Source organism: Acipenser ruthenus, chromosome 19 (genome assembly GCF_902713425.1).
Source record: "Acipenser ruthenus chromosome 19, fAciRut3.2 maternal haplotype, whole genome shotgun sequence".
Taxonomy (NCBI): Eukaryota; Metazoa; Chordata; class Actinopteri; order Acipenseriformes; family Acipenseridae; genus Acipenser; species Acipenser ruthenus.
The window spans coordinates 4858466-4874781 of record NC_081207.1 but is presented as its reverse complement, the minus strand read 5'-3'; the positions used below and the strand labels follow the sequence as shown (position 1 = coordinate 4874781).

General features: G+C 38.0%; 1 protein-coding gene across 2 annotated transcripts in view; it reads right to left on the bottom strand.

Annotated features, from left to right (window-relative positions):
- The window catches only part of LOC117424281 (E3 ubiquitin-protein ligase rnf213-alpha-like), a 44948-nt gene that overhangs the window by 24543 nt on the left and 4089 nt on the right, over window positions 1-16316 (bottom strand). For both annotated transcript variants that reach the window (XM_058992416.1, XM_034040490.3), the window contains exons 4-27: window positions 16133-16277; window positions 15589-15839; window positions 14311-14537; window positions 13784-13948; window positions 11965-12132; window positions 11527-11729; window positions 10918-11210; window positions 10503-10762; window positions 10126-10350; window positions 9773-9965; window positions 9284-9339; window positions 8818-8977; window positions 7947-8108; window positions 7211-7309; window positions 7001-7123; window positions 6460-6649; window positions 6105-6278; window positions 5665-5817; window positions 4639-5252; window positions 4144-4303; window positions 3557-3774; window positions 2019-2156; window positions 1498-1662; window positions 131-1376 (exon numbers count right to left, since the gene is read on the bottom strand). In XM_058992416.1, the coding sequence (XP_058848399.1) occupies window positions 131-1376; window positions 1498-1662; window positions 2019-2156; window positions 3557-3774; window positions 4144-4303; window positions 4639-5252; window positions 5665-5817; window positions 6105-6278; window positions 6460-6649; window positions 7001-7123; window positions 7211-7309; window positions 7947-8108; window positions 8818-8977; window positions 9284-9339; window positions 9773-9965; window positions 10126-10350; window positions 10503-10762; window positions 10918-11210; window positions 11527-11729; window positions 11965-12132; window positions 13784-13948; window positions 14311-14537; window positions 15589-15839; window positions 16133-16277 (5788 nt within the window). The remainder of the gene's footprint in view (window positions 1-130; window positions 1377-1497; window positions 1663-2018; window positions 2157-3556; window positions 3775-4143; window positions 4304-4638; window positions 5253-5664; window positions 5818-6104; window positions 6279-6459; window positions 6650-7000; window positions 7124-7210; window positions 7310-7946; window positions 8109-8817; window positions 8978-9283; window positions 9340-9772; window positions 9966-10125; window positions 10351-10502; window positions 10763-10917; window positions 11211-11526; window positions 11730-11964; window positions 12133-13783; window positions 13949-14310; window positions 14538-15588; window positions 15840-16132; window positions 16278-16316) is intronic.

Sequence of the window (16316 nt, the reverse complement as noted above, 5' to 3'; positions counted from 1 at the left end):
ATAACTTGTAACTTAGATTTTAAATGCTTTTATTGATTTTGCTTTTAAAACAAGTAACTGTCAACATCCAAAGATATAAAGAAGTCTTGTTTAATTTAAACATACACCCCCAACAATTCCAGATGCTTACCGACTCCAGCTCTTTTGGAAGACACAACTCCAACAAACATTCTGTCTCTGAAAACGGAAGCCGCTGTAGCAACTTCAGGTGGAACTCTGTAGTGGCTTGATAGGTACGTCTGAATATTTGTCAGTGGTTCTTGGGGTATCACATGGACCTTGTACTGACTGAAAGCTGATGGGATGTAATAGTGCTCCCTGTCACAGTTGCAGATTATAACCAGCTGGTAGTGAAGCCTGCTTTGCATTTTGAGCCGATTAAACAGTTGCTCAAATTTAAAGCTGACTTCGTAAGTTAGCTCGTCTGCGTAAAGCATGGCATAGACCTTCTTCCCCTTGTAGCCTTGGATGAGGCATCTTCTCAAGAACAGCTCCACTTGCTCGTAAGTAGTCTCCGCTGTGCACAAGAGCACCTCGTCGTATGTGGGCAGCTGCTCTTCCTTGTTCGACATGAAAACGCAAATAGAAGTAGTAAGCACCTCGGAGTGTGGGCAGGCGATAAGATTTGGACGTCCATCTTGCAAGCCTGGTGGAAGACTTCTGAGGACAGGTTTCGACATGGAAGCCAGAATAGCTAAAAGTTCACCAAGGGTGCCAATATCTAAACAATGTGGCAGAAAATACTTCATATCTCTCATGTAAAAGTTCCAAACCAAATCTAACTTATCTGCTGCCTTGGCACTGGACAATACAACTGGCAGATCGTGGATGCTGTAGGTCTCTTGTCTGTTGATCTCAGAGGTGTCAACTTCCATGCGAATGTCATCAATGTAAGACTGGAGGTCCACCTCTTGTTTTTTCTTTGGTTGCTTTTCCAGTTTGTCATAATTCCACTGGTGCCATGCTTTCCGGACATCTGTTGCAGTACAGTTGGGTTTAATGAATGAAAGCATCATCATAACTTGTTGGTCCTCTAGCTGGTCCACATCTGCAGAAGACAGCTTGTTACACAAGAATACAATCTGCTCTGCAGTGTAGTAGTTCAAGTAATAATGCTGTGATCTCTTCTCGTTCATGAAATCCCGCCAAGACGCCAAACATTTTTCCATTTTTCTGCATATCTCTGGGAGCTGCTCCACTATGGGACCATCAACTATGATCTCCTCAATTGTTTTGTTGAGGTGGAAATCCATGATAACACCTGCTTGGTTATTCTCAGAGCAGTACACATTAGCTTCCCATTTCCTAAAGAGCATATTTCCAGCAGAGTACAGGTCAATGAAAGACACAGCAAGCCTCTGGACATTTGAGAAAACCTGCAGCAAGAAAAAACAAACATTTACATGAGTTACTATAAAGAGAATCCCACAGCCAAATCTATAAAAACATTAATGTGATTAGATGCAATGTATTTAGCTGTCTTCTCTCTGTATTTACCTCTGCAAAATGATCCACTTCAGATTGTCCTTGTTCACCTTTCCCAGACATCAGCATCAGTTTGTTCTGCAGCTCTTTGAGGTCCTCCAGAGAATAGGAGCGCATTTCCTGCCCGCCCTCGTGTTCCTCAGGTATCTTCAGCTCTAGGGCAGTGTCCAGGGACAGCTAACATTTACAGAAAGAGAAGGAGATATTGGAATGAGCACATAATAAACCAAGTTTCTTAGCATTCATTAAGCAGAATTTAATTTAATTTGAGATTGCGATGTGGGATATATTATTCTATTATTTCACACAGATTTACCTTACATATCAAGGCATTTACATGGTAATATTGCATCATGATTTTAACATGCTTATATGATGCGCTATAAAGTAGCACGCTTTACAACGGTCAACCATGTTTACCATACATTACTACACCTAACAGGGTGTCATGCTGTTATTTATTTAATTGAACACAATAATTATTTAAACAAAATGACATTGGTCACTAAATTACTAGTTAATAAGTTACTAACCTTTTTCCGATTTTTTGAACTGATGATATAGATGCCTTTCTCGTTAATCGCTGAAGCCAGAGACAGAGATGACAATTCCACAGATCCATGACTTTCCTTCACAGTTTTCAACCACTCCAGATGTCTTGCAGTGTCACACTGAAACCAGAAGACAACCACGGGATTAACTAGTCCATTGTTTGAGGTAATCAAATCAGCAAAGCCATACGATAATAAAATACAATACAACTTCTATATAAAAAAATTAAAAATAATGAAAAAAAAAATGAGATATATATATTTTTTTACACAGGTAGTGGACAAAAAAAATGGAAACACCAATGTAAAGTCACTTAATAGGGCGTTGTGCCACTATGGTATCTCGCTCTGTGTAGTTCTCGACAGACTGTTTTTGATGAAACTGGCTGCTCACGCCCCAGGTTGAAATATGCAGTCAATTGATCTGCAGTTGCTCGTCTGTTTTGCCTTGCACTTCGAATTAATACACGGATATCACGATCCTGGAGTATGCGCTTCCACCCACTGTTGCCCTTTGCTGATGATGTCTTTCCCTCGGAGTTCTATGCCGACATCACCTTAGACACCGTTGCTCGTGAAACATCATCAGTTGAGCTGTCTTGGTCACTGAAGTTCCTGCCAAACACGCCCCAGCAATCACCCCTCTTTCAAAGTCACTGAGGTTTCCTCTTGCAGCCATGCTAGCCATAACTATAGGCAACCAGGCCTGTCCAGCATTTTTATACATGACCCTAAGCATGCTGGGATGTTATTTGCTTAATTAACGCATGAGCCACACCTGTGTGGAAGCCCTTGCTTTCAATATACTTGGTGTCCCTCATTTACCCAGGTGCTTCCATTTTTTTTGTCCACTACCTGTATACACAGTGTAAAAATAAAAGTAGACACTGAAGTTTTTGTGAACAATAAAAAAAAAAGAAAAACACAATTCCTTGGGGAAATAATCCAAGGGGAAGGTCATAGCAGATGAAATGGTTTGTAAACATGAAGTAAAAGGGATATGTGAAAATATTTGCATCATTGATATGCTGAAACAAATGTGGCAGTGAAATGGTTAATTTCTACTGGACACCACCTGTCATAGAGAGAATCACATAACACTGCAGTGTAACAACTATAGGAGACACTGGGCCTGATTTTCTACTACGGGCAAATTTCGCATGCAATACATTTACTATGAAGGAGATCATTTGCCTCTGATTTGCCCATAGGGGAATATCACAGAATACAGCTGTCTATCGAGTATGAATCAAATATCTCAAAGCATTGGGTCTTTATCATCCGGAATACAGCAAGTCACAGAACTCTAATATGGAGGACATCTTAGATCACAGGTCAAAGGGGCTTCTGTAACATTGAAAATATGAAATTGCTACCTAAAATGGTTTTACATATTAATAGCCTGCTTTGTTATATCTAGTCATATTTAAGTCTTTTCAGGATGCTTTACATTCTTGTCTATTTATCAATTTTTATAAAGATGAATATAAAACTTTACAATACAAAAAAAGTGTTTTTACCAGTTTCTCTGGGAGATTTTTATCACTCTCCAGTGCCTTCCAGAGTTTCTTCAGTGACTGCCTAAAGGCAGGAAAACCAGCCTCTGGTTTGAGGTCATACAGCATGGAGGAGTAACCCAGCACAGCATCATGGAAGCAGGCCACACGATCCACATCCAGGTCATTCTCACCAGCAGAGATGGAGGCCAGGTCAACAAACACTTTCAGCTCATTGATATCTGTGGTTAACAAAAAAAATATATACATATATAAATATTATATATATATATATATATATATATATATATATATAATTAGGCATGGCCACCAATATCAAACATTTTGATATGATATCGATGTCGTTCAATATCGATAATTTCCATATCACGATATCGTGGGATTCAGGTAGGCTCACAGAGACATACTTTTTATTGTTAATACTGCTAAAAATACAAACCATTTTTTTTCTATCTAAAAAGCAAACATCCTTCTGAAATGTGGCTCACTAAACATGGGGGTTGCTGCTACTGTTACTGCTTGCTACAAATCCATTCCCTGTCACACAATGTTACTGCTTTCAGTAATGGCTGTACTTTAAAATATCTTACCTTCTAGAGCTTCTTTTACCCAATTGACAAAGTTTTTCCTCTGTCTTAGCTCCACCAAGCATCGCCTACGAGTTTCTGTGATATCAACTAGAATTGTTTTTGCCTGTATGAGATCATTATCAATGCGGTTCAGTTTCTCCCTCTTAAAATCCTCATGTGTCTAAAAAGGAAAAACAAATAAGGTCAATAGTAATATAAAAAAAATAACAACATATTTTCAGGCAGCTTGATGTAAAATAGGTTTTAAAAAATGTTTGTTTGTTGTTTTAAATCAGCATTTAAGCACTGCCTTTCTCTGTAGTTAATGAACAAATCTGTAAAGACTCCAAAGTAGTTCCATTAAAGAACTACACATTTTTGGTAATTCTGCAGTCCCACAAATAACCTGCCTTAGCAAGAGTAAAACACTGGCTGCTAGTTGAACTTTTGCTATGAGCTGTTAAAAAAAAAATTTAGGTAAAAAAAAAAAAAAAAAAATCAGGTATGAGGCCTTACCACATCCAATAAAGTCTCTAGTACTGTGAAATCTCCATTAAGACCCAGTGTCTCTTTCACTTCCATGATGACCTCGGCAGATTCCACAGCAAGATAGAGTTCATGGTACTGCTGAATCTGTTGAATCCTCCTTCCAATCCAACTCTTGTCATCTGAATGCTGTAGTTTGCTCATGATGCCAAGGTCCTGCCTCAGATCTTTATCTTTACTCTTATAGGCTTCAAAGATTGTGTCCACCTCCCCTAAAGTAAGACTACCTTCCTTTGTGTCTTCATAAATACTTGTGTACCTTTTGAAGCAAGGCTCAAATATCTCCTCGCTTATCGTGTCAACTGTTAATTCTATATCAGGATCAGGTGTAAGCTCTTCTGTATTGGGGTCGGTTACAGCCTGACTTTTTGCTTCATTCTCCCAGCAAATTTGAAAAATGTAGCTGTCTTTAAAGGTGTGTATGTGTTCAGCCATTTCTCTCATATCTTCATTTAGTTGAAAATATAGAACCTTCCCAGCATCTTCAGGAGAAATTTTATCCAACTGGTGTACAACAACAACTTCTTCAAGTTTCTTAAACTCAATGTTGCAACAATCTCGTCTTTCTAGGTCTTCAATGTCCACTGTAATGAATACAGATTTGAGAATTTAAAAGAAGCCTTCAAAAAGGTGTGACACTCAGATATCTATATACAGGGGATATTGCAAACATTTAAAATTGTGAGTATATTGAAACCAGCATCAAAAGGTAGGGATCATCACAAAAAATGTACTAGAAATTCTCATAGCTTGTCAGGTAACAAGCTGATTTGGCTTGAAATAGAACTAAAGCATGTAAATGCAATAAACAGGGAAGTTTAATAAGCAAACGTGTAGTAAAAAAAAAAAAATTCTGTTTGAAAAAAATGTTTGTGAATGTGGATTGGTAAACTTTTTAATATTTTAAAAGCAGTCTTTCTTTGAGACAGTTTTTCGCTATTTCTATCAAATGTCAGTGTACCCTCTCATGCCCAGATTTGTAGGAGTACCACATACCATTTACAAACTCTGTTATCTTCCTGCACATTGTCAGAAGACTGTGGACCAATTCCTTTTCGTGGAGGATGGCTTGAACCTCCTCTTCACGCCACTGCAGAACCGTCTTCATGGCAGACACATCTTTGCATCTTTCGTTGTCAGTTAAGCCTTCTGCAAAAACAGGACAAGCACTGGGGTCTATTCAATTCACTCAATCAGATCTTAATATTTAAAATTAAAATATTTAACCTTCCTGAGTTTTTGCATATTTTTATAGGCATCAACACACTAAAGAAACTAATATACTTTTTTTTAAACCAAATGCATTACAAATATATTCTGCCTTTTTAACACGCTGTATGTGAATTGCAAGAACAGCCTCAAAGTACAGTATTTAAATCTGTTATTTTTGTTTCTTTACATCATTAAGCAATTCTACAGTGTGTAACAGAACTTACTTATTTTTAGAAGCACAAGGAAGTCCTTCTTCTTCTGCAGGATTTTTTGAAGATGCTTTATCTGTATATCTCCGGCAAGAAACTGGTTTGCAATGTCTATAAATGCACAACTTGCAATTGCAATTAACTCTTTGGCTTGATCTGTGAGCTTGTCAGTTATCTTCCCATCCCCACCTGTTAGGAAAACATTGGAACGAGATCTATCAAACTGAACCTGTATACACTAGTCACATACCCTAAGACAACAGTTTTTTCATGATCTTTGGCATGAACCAAGATTAAGCTTTAAAAGTATCTACTGTTACTCAACTACTTCAATTTTATAAACAAAGTAAAAACCTATTTTTATAAACACCTTGCAACTGGAAGACATTCTTTGCTGCAGACCAGCTGAGCAGATGTTCAACCACCACGTCATAACCGTCCAGACAACTTCCTTCCTGGTCTCTGGGCCATGATTTCACAATGATAGTGGATACCAGGTTACCAATCCTCCGAAAGTTGAGTTTTTCTATCATGTCAAAAAGCTTGGTCTCTGATTTTTCCTGCAAGCATGGATTTGTGTCAGCATTGCACAGGGTAATTCAAATATGTTGCAACTGCAGATTGCTTATCAGTTATTTAATTGTAAATCTCAATGGTAACATGCATCTACCAGACCAGGGTTACAGCCGTCTAGGAAATAAGTAGATGTTTAGTTATCAATTATGCTCAATAAATTGCTTCAGAGCAGTGGTTCCAAAGGTCTCGATTTTTGTTTACAAGTTTGTTTTTTCAGCCCGCATAATACAAATTTTAACTAGAAAAAGTGGTTTTGTGAACAAAAAAATAAATACTAAGCATTCCAGTGGTCCTAGTGTATCATATTCTGTTTAATAGTGAAGATATTTACATACCTGGCAAATAGAATTGACAGCCTCAAGTGCACAGTTCTCAAAGCAACGGGACACAAGAGGATACGACTGGCTCATTTCTTCACTTTTACTGCAGTAAATTTCAATCTGATCCATTGCTTTTTCCTAATAAAAAAAAAAGTCAAATAAAATCACAGTTGATCAAGTTATTCCACACTGGAGGAAACTCCAAATGAATAATATATCTATTACCTGTTTAAGTTTTCCTTCCAAATCATTCAGAAGGACCTTTTTCCAATTCGATGTAAATTCTGCATCTCCAAAACTGAGTGTAAGGAGACTGCTCCACATCTGAACAAGAAAGTATCATTTTAGTACAGAATAGTATCCCCTATTCCAACTACAGCGTTTTCTTTTTTTTTTCATTATCTTAGGTATTGCTTTTACAACCAAATATATTAAAAGAAAAAAGGTCTTGAATGCAAATTTAAAGCAAGAAATGACACTAACAAGGGTGACACTTGCATGTCAGCTTTGAGACTATACACCCTAAATAACACTAACTAGTGTTATTGTGAAAAATAAAGCATCTCAAGGGGACTGGCTCTCCAATAGAGAATTTGCCACCTCTGCTTGGGCAGAAAGCGTTAAGCTGATACTTTACCAACATGTGCTGTTGTACAAATTGAAAAAAATTGCCAGCCTAATAAATAATTTCCATAGTGACACTTGTCAATCTGTGCATTGCAAATAAATTGGTTGAATATACAATCGTATTTATGCAACTAGTTCAGGAGCACGTGTACAGTACACCCAATGCTTAACAACCCAGGCTGTTAAACAGATACAAATAAATATATCTAATAAACCTTTTTTCCTGATTAAATGTATTTGTCAATACACACAGCCGTGTGAGAAAACTACTACCCACACACAAAGAAGACTATGAAGAACAACAATTAGCTCCTAATAAAACAATAAAGCTCACCTCTATTTCAACATCCGAACTGAAATGTACATAATAATAGCCTTTGTTCAGCAACGGATTCCTAAATGTGCTTTTTATCCAATCTCTCTGAATTTTTAAGGTCTCCAATAGCATTTCATGCTTTAATTTCTTCTTGCCTTCTTCTTCAAGACTCTCCATTGCCTAGGGAATAACAAGACATGTCATCTTGCATCGTTCATTAAAAATAGAACATTGTGGGCTCCCGAGTGGTGCATCCGGTAAAGGTGCTCCGTGTGGAGTGCAGGATGCGCTCTATAGCCTGGACGTCGCTGGTTCGAGTCCAGGCTACTCCACAGTGGATGGGAGCTCCCACGGGGCGGCACACGATTGGTTGAGCGTCGCCCGGGGGGAGGGAGGGTAAGGTAGGCCAGGGTGTCCTCGGCTCACCGCGCACCAGCGACCCCAGTAGTCTGGCCGGGCTTGTAATGGCTGCATGGCAAGTCCACAGTGTGAAAAAAAAGCGGTCGGCTGACGGCACACACTTCGGAGGACAGCATGTGTTCGTCTTCGATGCCATGCAGGATGCCATCTCATTGAATAGTCACGCAGATTAGTTGTGTTACCGGAGTACCCCAAACATTACTTTCTCGCTGTCTGTCTTTAGAAAATAATTGCCAAACATCGGAAGGCATTGTATTTGTAGCTTGATAAATCGATGCATCGCCTCAGCCTTAACTTTATTGTGTTTGTCGCCTAATTGTTTTACATATCTTCTTATGCTGATTTAAGGGGTTCATCTTTAATGTAACTTAATTTGTTTTATTCTTGTCTGTGTTGCTTCTTGACTGAGGTACTCTTTAAACAGAATATTAATGTACTAAGTGATTCGTAAGCTTGTCTTAACACATACCTGTGGAGGCAAACGTTCCATTTCTGAAATCATGACAACCAGATTAATGCATGCGATAAGAACCGGATAAAAGCGTTGCTCTTTTGTTGCTCTGCAAATTCTTTCTAGAAGATTAGTCGCTGTTTTTAAGCAAGCCTCCTGGTAGCCACCTTCAGACCAACTATAACAAAAAATGTAATGTTACGAAGCATTAAAACAATAGACTTAATGACAAACAAAAAGGCACATTTTTTAAAATCATTCACAATTTGATCAAACTGAATCATTTTACAGTTTACAAAAAGTATGGTATATCAGGTAAAAACATCTCGAGATACAGCATCATTTAATTTACTAGATATGCATTCCTAAATCACTCAATAAAAGTACCCTAATTAAAGCTGGACCCTGGAACAAAGAGTCACATAACCGATCAGCATTCCCTGAAAGTGCAGGTCTTAAAATCATGCACATGTAGTACAAATACCTGTACTGCTGCTCATTGAGATTGTTGATAATGTGCGACAGTAGATTGAGCACTTTCTGTGAATTAAAAGAAAAAAAAAACACTAAATTTAGGATGTTTAATAAATACAATCACAATAATCCACAAACAAATTAGCAAAATATAAATGACATACTTTTGTCATATTTAATTTGTAGCTTTTCTTGAAGTGCGTCTTGGGCCTTTAATGATTCTTGCTCAGTGGCACCTACTACTTAACCCAAGTACATTAATGTATGTGATGAACTATTTCATGAATGAAACGCATATTTGACTGAACTTATACTTGAGTTGGTTCAGCAGAAACAAGACTACAGCACACAAAATGTTTAGTTTAAATATAAGAACATTCACAGATAACAGATTACTTCTAATATTACACTGGAATTGACATCCTCCCTACACAATCTGCACAACCAGTCCTGACAGTATCGCTGAATTATAGAGGTTGTTTAACTTGGATAAACTAACCTCATAATGGGAGTATGTAATTTCACTGCTCAGTTTGTAGAGGAACCCTTGAAGAATGTCTAGAAGGTCAACATGCACTGCAGCAATGTATTCTGTTACATCTTCTAAATCCAGACAGTAGAGCCACGACCGGGCTAGCATTTTGTCAATTTCCACCAGATGCTTCTTTGCTGAAATGATCTTCATTAAAGCCCTGTCGGTTTAACAATAACTTGCTTACAAGAGTGTGGCAGACAATGAAGTGAAGTTTCTTACTGCATGTCCTGATCATACATTTAAGGAGGTTATGGAGACAGGATAAACAATCAAGTGAGACAAACAGAAATGTAGATAGTTCAGGAAAAAAAAAATACCTTTTGTCTTCAGCCTCTAAGCTTTTTCTTGATCTGCTGAAATCTTCAACAAGTCCTTCAAGTCCAGCCCAGGAAACCTCCGATGTTGTGTTTGCTTTGAATGGAGTGGACTCAAACGGCTTGCACACACCTTTTAGTATGTGCACAAGAGGGATCAGCAGAACCCACTTAACTATTCTTTTATGTATAGCTGAGCGGCAAAACATTGTAAGGGACTCCACGAGGCTACAACATAAAGAGAAAGGAGTGCAAATATTATTGTCAGTGTGTACTCCAAGCACTTTAACCACCTTTATTTTACAATACAATACAGTTCTTATTTGTAAAATTAGGTGCAATATTACTGTTGACATAGAAGATAAATCTAAAATACTTACGTCTTTTCACCTGTAAAACTCGTCATGAAGTCTTTGCAGTACAAGATGAGCTCATCCTTTGGCTTTTGTGGCAAAACCAAAAGGTCACACAATTTAGATGTGTCCTCAGCGGTTAAGATTATGCTGTATTTACTCCAGATCAACAGCATAATCATTCCAGCCTTTAGGCGATCCTTGATGAAAACATCCCCTGTATCAGCATCCTTCTGTAGATGAGGCACTACCTTTTCAATCATGAACTCTTTTAGTAGGCTCTTAACCTGAGGGAACAAAAAACAGGTTTACTGAGTTGATTTATTATTATTTATGACTAAGATTTTATACATTTTTTTATTATTATCATTGGGGTTGGGGGGGAATTTGTTAATCTGCTTAGTATCGATGAATAAAAATGCAATAATAGAATTCCATCTACCTCTTTTTCACCGTATTCTAGAGAATACCACTTTTCTACTTTGTCTTCATATACAAAGGGTTCTTTGTATGTCATGAAAAACTGATTAAGTTGGATGAAAAAACTTTTTAAGTTTACTTCACTCCAGCTTTTTAATAGACCAAAGATGGTCTCCAGCATGATTTTTCCAGCAATGTTTCTCCCTTTTACTGTTTTTTCATTTTCATCCTTTCGCCAGAACATGTCTTTGACACGATTCAACAGTCCCTTGGAGGGCTTTACACAGATGATATCATCATACTGATGCCATTCCCCTAGAAAATACATTAAAAAAAGATAATAGCAACAATGTGGATGTTTGATTATAATCTGTCACAATAGACACATGGCGTGCAGATGATTTGACCTGCCAACAGTTTTTACAATAATAAGGATCAAACCTTAACACTGCTTCAGAAATTATTTGTTGTAGACACCGACTCATCAACATGTAAAAAGAACTATGCATGCCAGCAGCATACAAAACAAACACAAAAATATTTTCCAGCTACTTAAGTTTAACATATAAATCATCTTTCTTAGATACAAGAATATGTACACAATGCATACCGTGCATGTACTGCATCTTACCTCCTTCACTTAAAAGTTGTCTCTTGATGAACAAGCATCTATTGACTACTTTTGCTGAATCAAATTTGTAAATATGCTCAAACTCCAAATCTGCTGTTTTTTCTCTACACACAACATATTTGTAAGGTATGGAAACAGCACAAGCCTTCTGTTTTGATGTTATTAGCTGTCCTTCAACAAGGAATCCATGAATCCCTAAATCCCTACAAAGACATTACAAAAACAAAAAAGTCAGTAAAGTATTAGAACAATCATGCAACTTTTTTTCAAAATGCTAAACCTACCAGGACTTGCCATACAGTGTAAAGGATGTAATGATTTAATAGTATCATTAGGAGGAACTAAAATGTGTTACACTGTAGTACTTACTGAGTAACTGGACAAGAGGAACTATTTCAAAGACTCAATGATCACATATCAAATATTTTCTACACTTACCGAGAGATAAACATTTCAACTAAATTTGTGTTCCACGAACCAATTGGATCCCCAGCTCTCAGGAAGACCTTGTCTTTATTAGGGTCCAGTTTAAAATCCTTAGACACAATAGCGTGGAAGTAAATGGTGAGCCTCGCACCAACTGGAACCTGCTGTGGCTCTGGTATCCTGGTCATGGTGAAAATTTAAATGAAGTGCAGATTATTAGAAACAGTAGGCAAGATGTATTTAGGGCTTTCTGCTAAAATGTTTCTGGAACCATATATTTGTAAAAGGAGCATATTCATTATATATATATATATATATATATATATATATATATATATATATATATACATATATATACACACACACACACACACACACACACGTACATGTAAACTTTTACGATAAGCATTTGCTATCTCTCAGTTATAAAACATAGGTATGGTTCACAGCATAACACAGTGGAACGATCACAGTATCATGCAGTAATTGTAGGGCAGTATTGCCCCGTGTGAAATCTTTAACAATAAAGCTGAAACGAAAATGCTTTTATTTGCTTCAAAATCATTTCAAACTGGTTAATAGACTCACAAGCACTGGCAAAATCTGCTCACTTTTATCCAGTGCAAAACGTTTTAACATTGTGTTTTATTGCTGGACTTTGCGATACCTGCACAAACAGTCTTATCTACAACGTATCGACAATAACAATCTACCATTTTGTTACAGACTTTCAACAAGTCTGACACAAACAATTTTGTATGTTACTTAATTAAACCCTTGTAAAAAAAAAAAAAAATGCTTAACATAAAAAAAGAACAGTCCTACTACAGTAGCTGGTGCAGTTTACACTGCCTCTGGGTTTCTGATCGCATCATCAATTCCACATTTTTTAAATCCACTGATGGAAATGTCCGGTCTACTTTTAATGTTTTCAAGCAAATTGGCTTCATCACTGCCATTCTCTTTGCCACTTTGATATCTGACACATTATTTCTCTTATCCAGCGCTTCTTTAACCTGTTCTGTATACCAGCCTGACAGAGGGCGGGATCGCTACCAGTACTGTATGCAACCCTCTGATTGGTGGAAGTATTATTGGCGATCCAATCAATACAGCCAATAAAGCCCAAATAAAGTATCTGCCCATTATACGGTATACCCTAGGTTAAGATGTGCGCTGCAATTAAAAAAAAAATTAAATTTAAAATTAAATTGGGGCTCCAGAGTGGCACATCTGGTAAAGGCACTTCAAGTGGAGTGCAGGATGCTCCCTACAGCCTGGAGGTCGTCGGTTCGAGTCCAGACTATTCTATTGCCGACCGTAGACAGGAACTCCCAGGGGGCGGCGCACAATTGGCCGAGCGCGGGGGGGGGGCTTAGGTTGGCCAGGGTGTCCTCGGCTCACCGCGCACCAGCGACCCCTGTAGTCTGGCCGGGCGCCTGCAGAGCTGCGCTGTCCTCCGACGCTGTAGCTCTGAGGTGGCTGCACAGTGAGTCTGCAGTGTGAAAAAAAGTGGTCGGCTGACGGCACACGCTTCGGAGGACAGCGTGTGTTCATCTTCGCCACTCCCGAGTCAGCTCGGGGTGGTAGCGGTGACCTGAGCCTAAAAATAATTGGACATGCCAAATTGAAAGAATATATATATATTTTTTTTTATTATTATTAAAAGTCCTGAACATTCTAACGCAACCCCCCCGCCCAGTTTGAGAACCACTGGTATAAATAAAGAAAGAAAGAAAATATTCTTTATACTGTTAATACAGTAAGATAAACAGTTACACATAAATAAATATACATATATATATATATATATATATATATATATACATACCTTTGGGGTGGTGGTTCTTGCGGCTTATTCTGAGATCTTGTGTTGACATGATGCTGGTGATTACCTGAGCTGCCGGCAGACTGCTGTACTTCCATTTTCTGTACATTTTCATTATTAGATTTTTGTGTCGGTTTATTTGATGTCGTATCTTTTTTTGGTTTGTCACTGTTTGTAAAAAAAAATTAAAAAGTGCTCTTTTTCAGAATCAAGAATTTGCGACAAGCACAGTGAATGAATGCCACTGCATTTAAAAGTAACATTTACTTTTTTGCATCTCAATTCATTTTGAAGTAAAGCGATAAGTAAATTTAGCAAACTGCCTAACGCTCTGTTTTAGAACATAAATGTTTGTTGATATTCAAAGATATTTGCATAGAAAACTAAAATCTTTGTATTTGTACGACTGCAGTAGATTCCATTGACTTCATCTTCATAAACACATAACAACCAGTACTTAAATACATTGCGAATTGTATAAAAAAAAGAAAAGAACCTGTATAGGTCGATAAACAGTTCTACATATATACCTTTGGACAGGCGGTTTGTCTGGCTGCCGCTTGTTTTTGTTTTTCTGTCTTTTATTTGTCACCAATTCAAAGCCATCATCATCTTGTTGCCCTTCAGTGGGATCTTGTGATTTCGATGGAGGTGTTTTGTCATCAGGCTGCTTTTGAGCACATGTGCTGTTGGCAGACGGCTCTTCTTCCATATTCTCTACGTTTTCATTTTGACCATTTGTATCTGTGTCATTCTTCTATACATGAAGACAAAAAAAAGAAACATAAAATGCCATATGCAAGGACCTCTGAGCACACATCAGTCAAGTCTTAATCCTGGTTAGACAAAACAACATAAAACCTGTGCACTTAAGACACTTAAAACCTTCGGCTACTTCCAGTATTAATTTTGCTTAACTGAACCAGCTCATGCATAGAAGCTTCAGAGTTGGCCTTAACAGAATTAAGAATTCTAAGGAAATCCAAATTCTAGTCATCCAAAATTGAAGATGCTGAGAAAGACTTCTACTCAAACAAACGTGTCATTGATTGTGTGTGTGTGTGTGTGTCTGTATATATATATATATATATATATATATATATATATATATATATATATACACACAGTGCTCCCTCGCTATAACGTGGGTCTCGGGGAGACACATAATATGAGCGTTATAAACGGGGGAGGGGGTGGGGGGTGCCACGGGACACATAACAACACACTTCTGACTAAAATAAGTCCCTCTCTATAATGCACATATAGTTAAGCAAAAACGTAACTTTCCGTGAATTAACAATGCATAAAGCACCATGTAATCAAAGCTATATTTTTTACAAAAAAACGTAACATTCCCACTCGTGGATCATTTTAATTAGCAGTTTTTAAACTATAAATAGCCTGGTTAAACAGCAGTCAGGAGTTCAGTTCAAAGCGACAGACAAGCAAACCAAGAGTGAGAAGGAGAGCGAGTTGGGAGAGGGGAAGAGGGAATGTATCAAAAGGAAGAGACAGAAATGGAAGTTAGACTGAGAAGTTGTTTACAGTTTGAACACCGGTACTGTATTTACTGTAGAAATATTGCCTGAATCACTAGTATAGGGAATTGGGGGACATGCTGTAGGAGCGTTATATCCGAGGCGCGCTATAACCGAGAGCCTTATAGCGAGGAAGCACTGTATATACATATCTCAATAATCTAAACTACAAAAGATGTTAGTGATCTAGAGAGAGGTAGATCTAAATATTGTTCTTATAGCCTGCTAAATACAATCAGATATACAGCTGCTTAGATCATTAAACTGTACCTTTAACTTGTCCTGTGAACCACTTTCAGGAGTAGGTTTCTTCTCTTTCAATGGGCTTTGCAGCTCACCTGTGTTTGAAGATTTTGCCGGTGGATTACCTTTCCCAGTCACATTCGAATTTTGATCTTTGTTTGCCAGTTTCAAATTTGAAGCATTATTCTGATTCTTTTCATGTTTAGGCTTGCTGTTTTCTGAAGATTTTACACCCTGGTTCTCTTTGCTGTCTGTATGGCCAGTCCCATTATCCGAACCTGTGGATATTGAGGCAGATGTTTAGGAATCTTGGGCAGGCACACTTCCTTACACACGTGGTTTAGCAGCATTAACGGTCCTGGGCTGGCAAGGAGCTTCCTGGGAAATCTTCTCTCTGATTCTTACCCAACTTTGTGTCTCCTTTTTCCCCCACTGTTCCCCTGACACTTGGCATCAGCTGAACTACATGCCTGAGAAGTAGAACTCTCTTTCTGAGGCTTGATCGTATCCCTTCTTAACTGCACTGAGGATTTACCATCCTTGTTTGCTGTCTGATCTGAAACCGGCTCACCTGTGATTTGTGTGGGCTGACTCTGTTCATTTTTTGCGACTCCTGGATCTGTCACTGCATCACCCTTTCCCTGTGCCTCAGAACTATGCTGGAGTGCCGTATTTTCATTTAGTGAAATGACGGAGCGGTCAGAAGACAGCTTCCTCTGTGTGAAGATAATATCAATCATTAAAAAGGACAATTG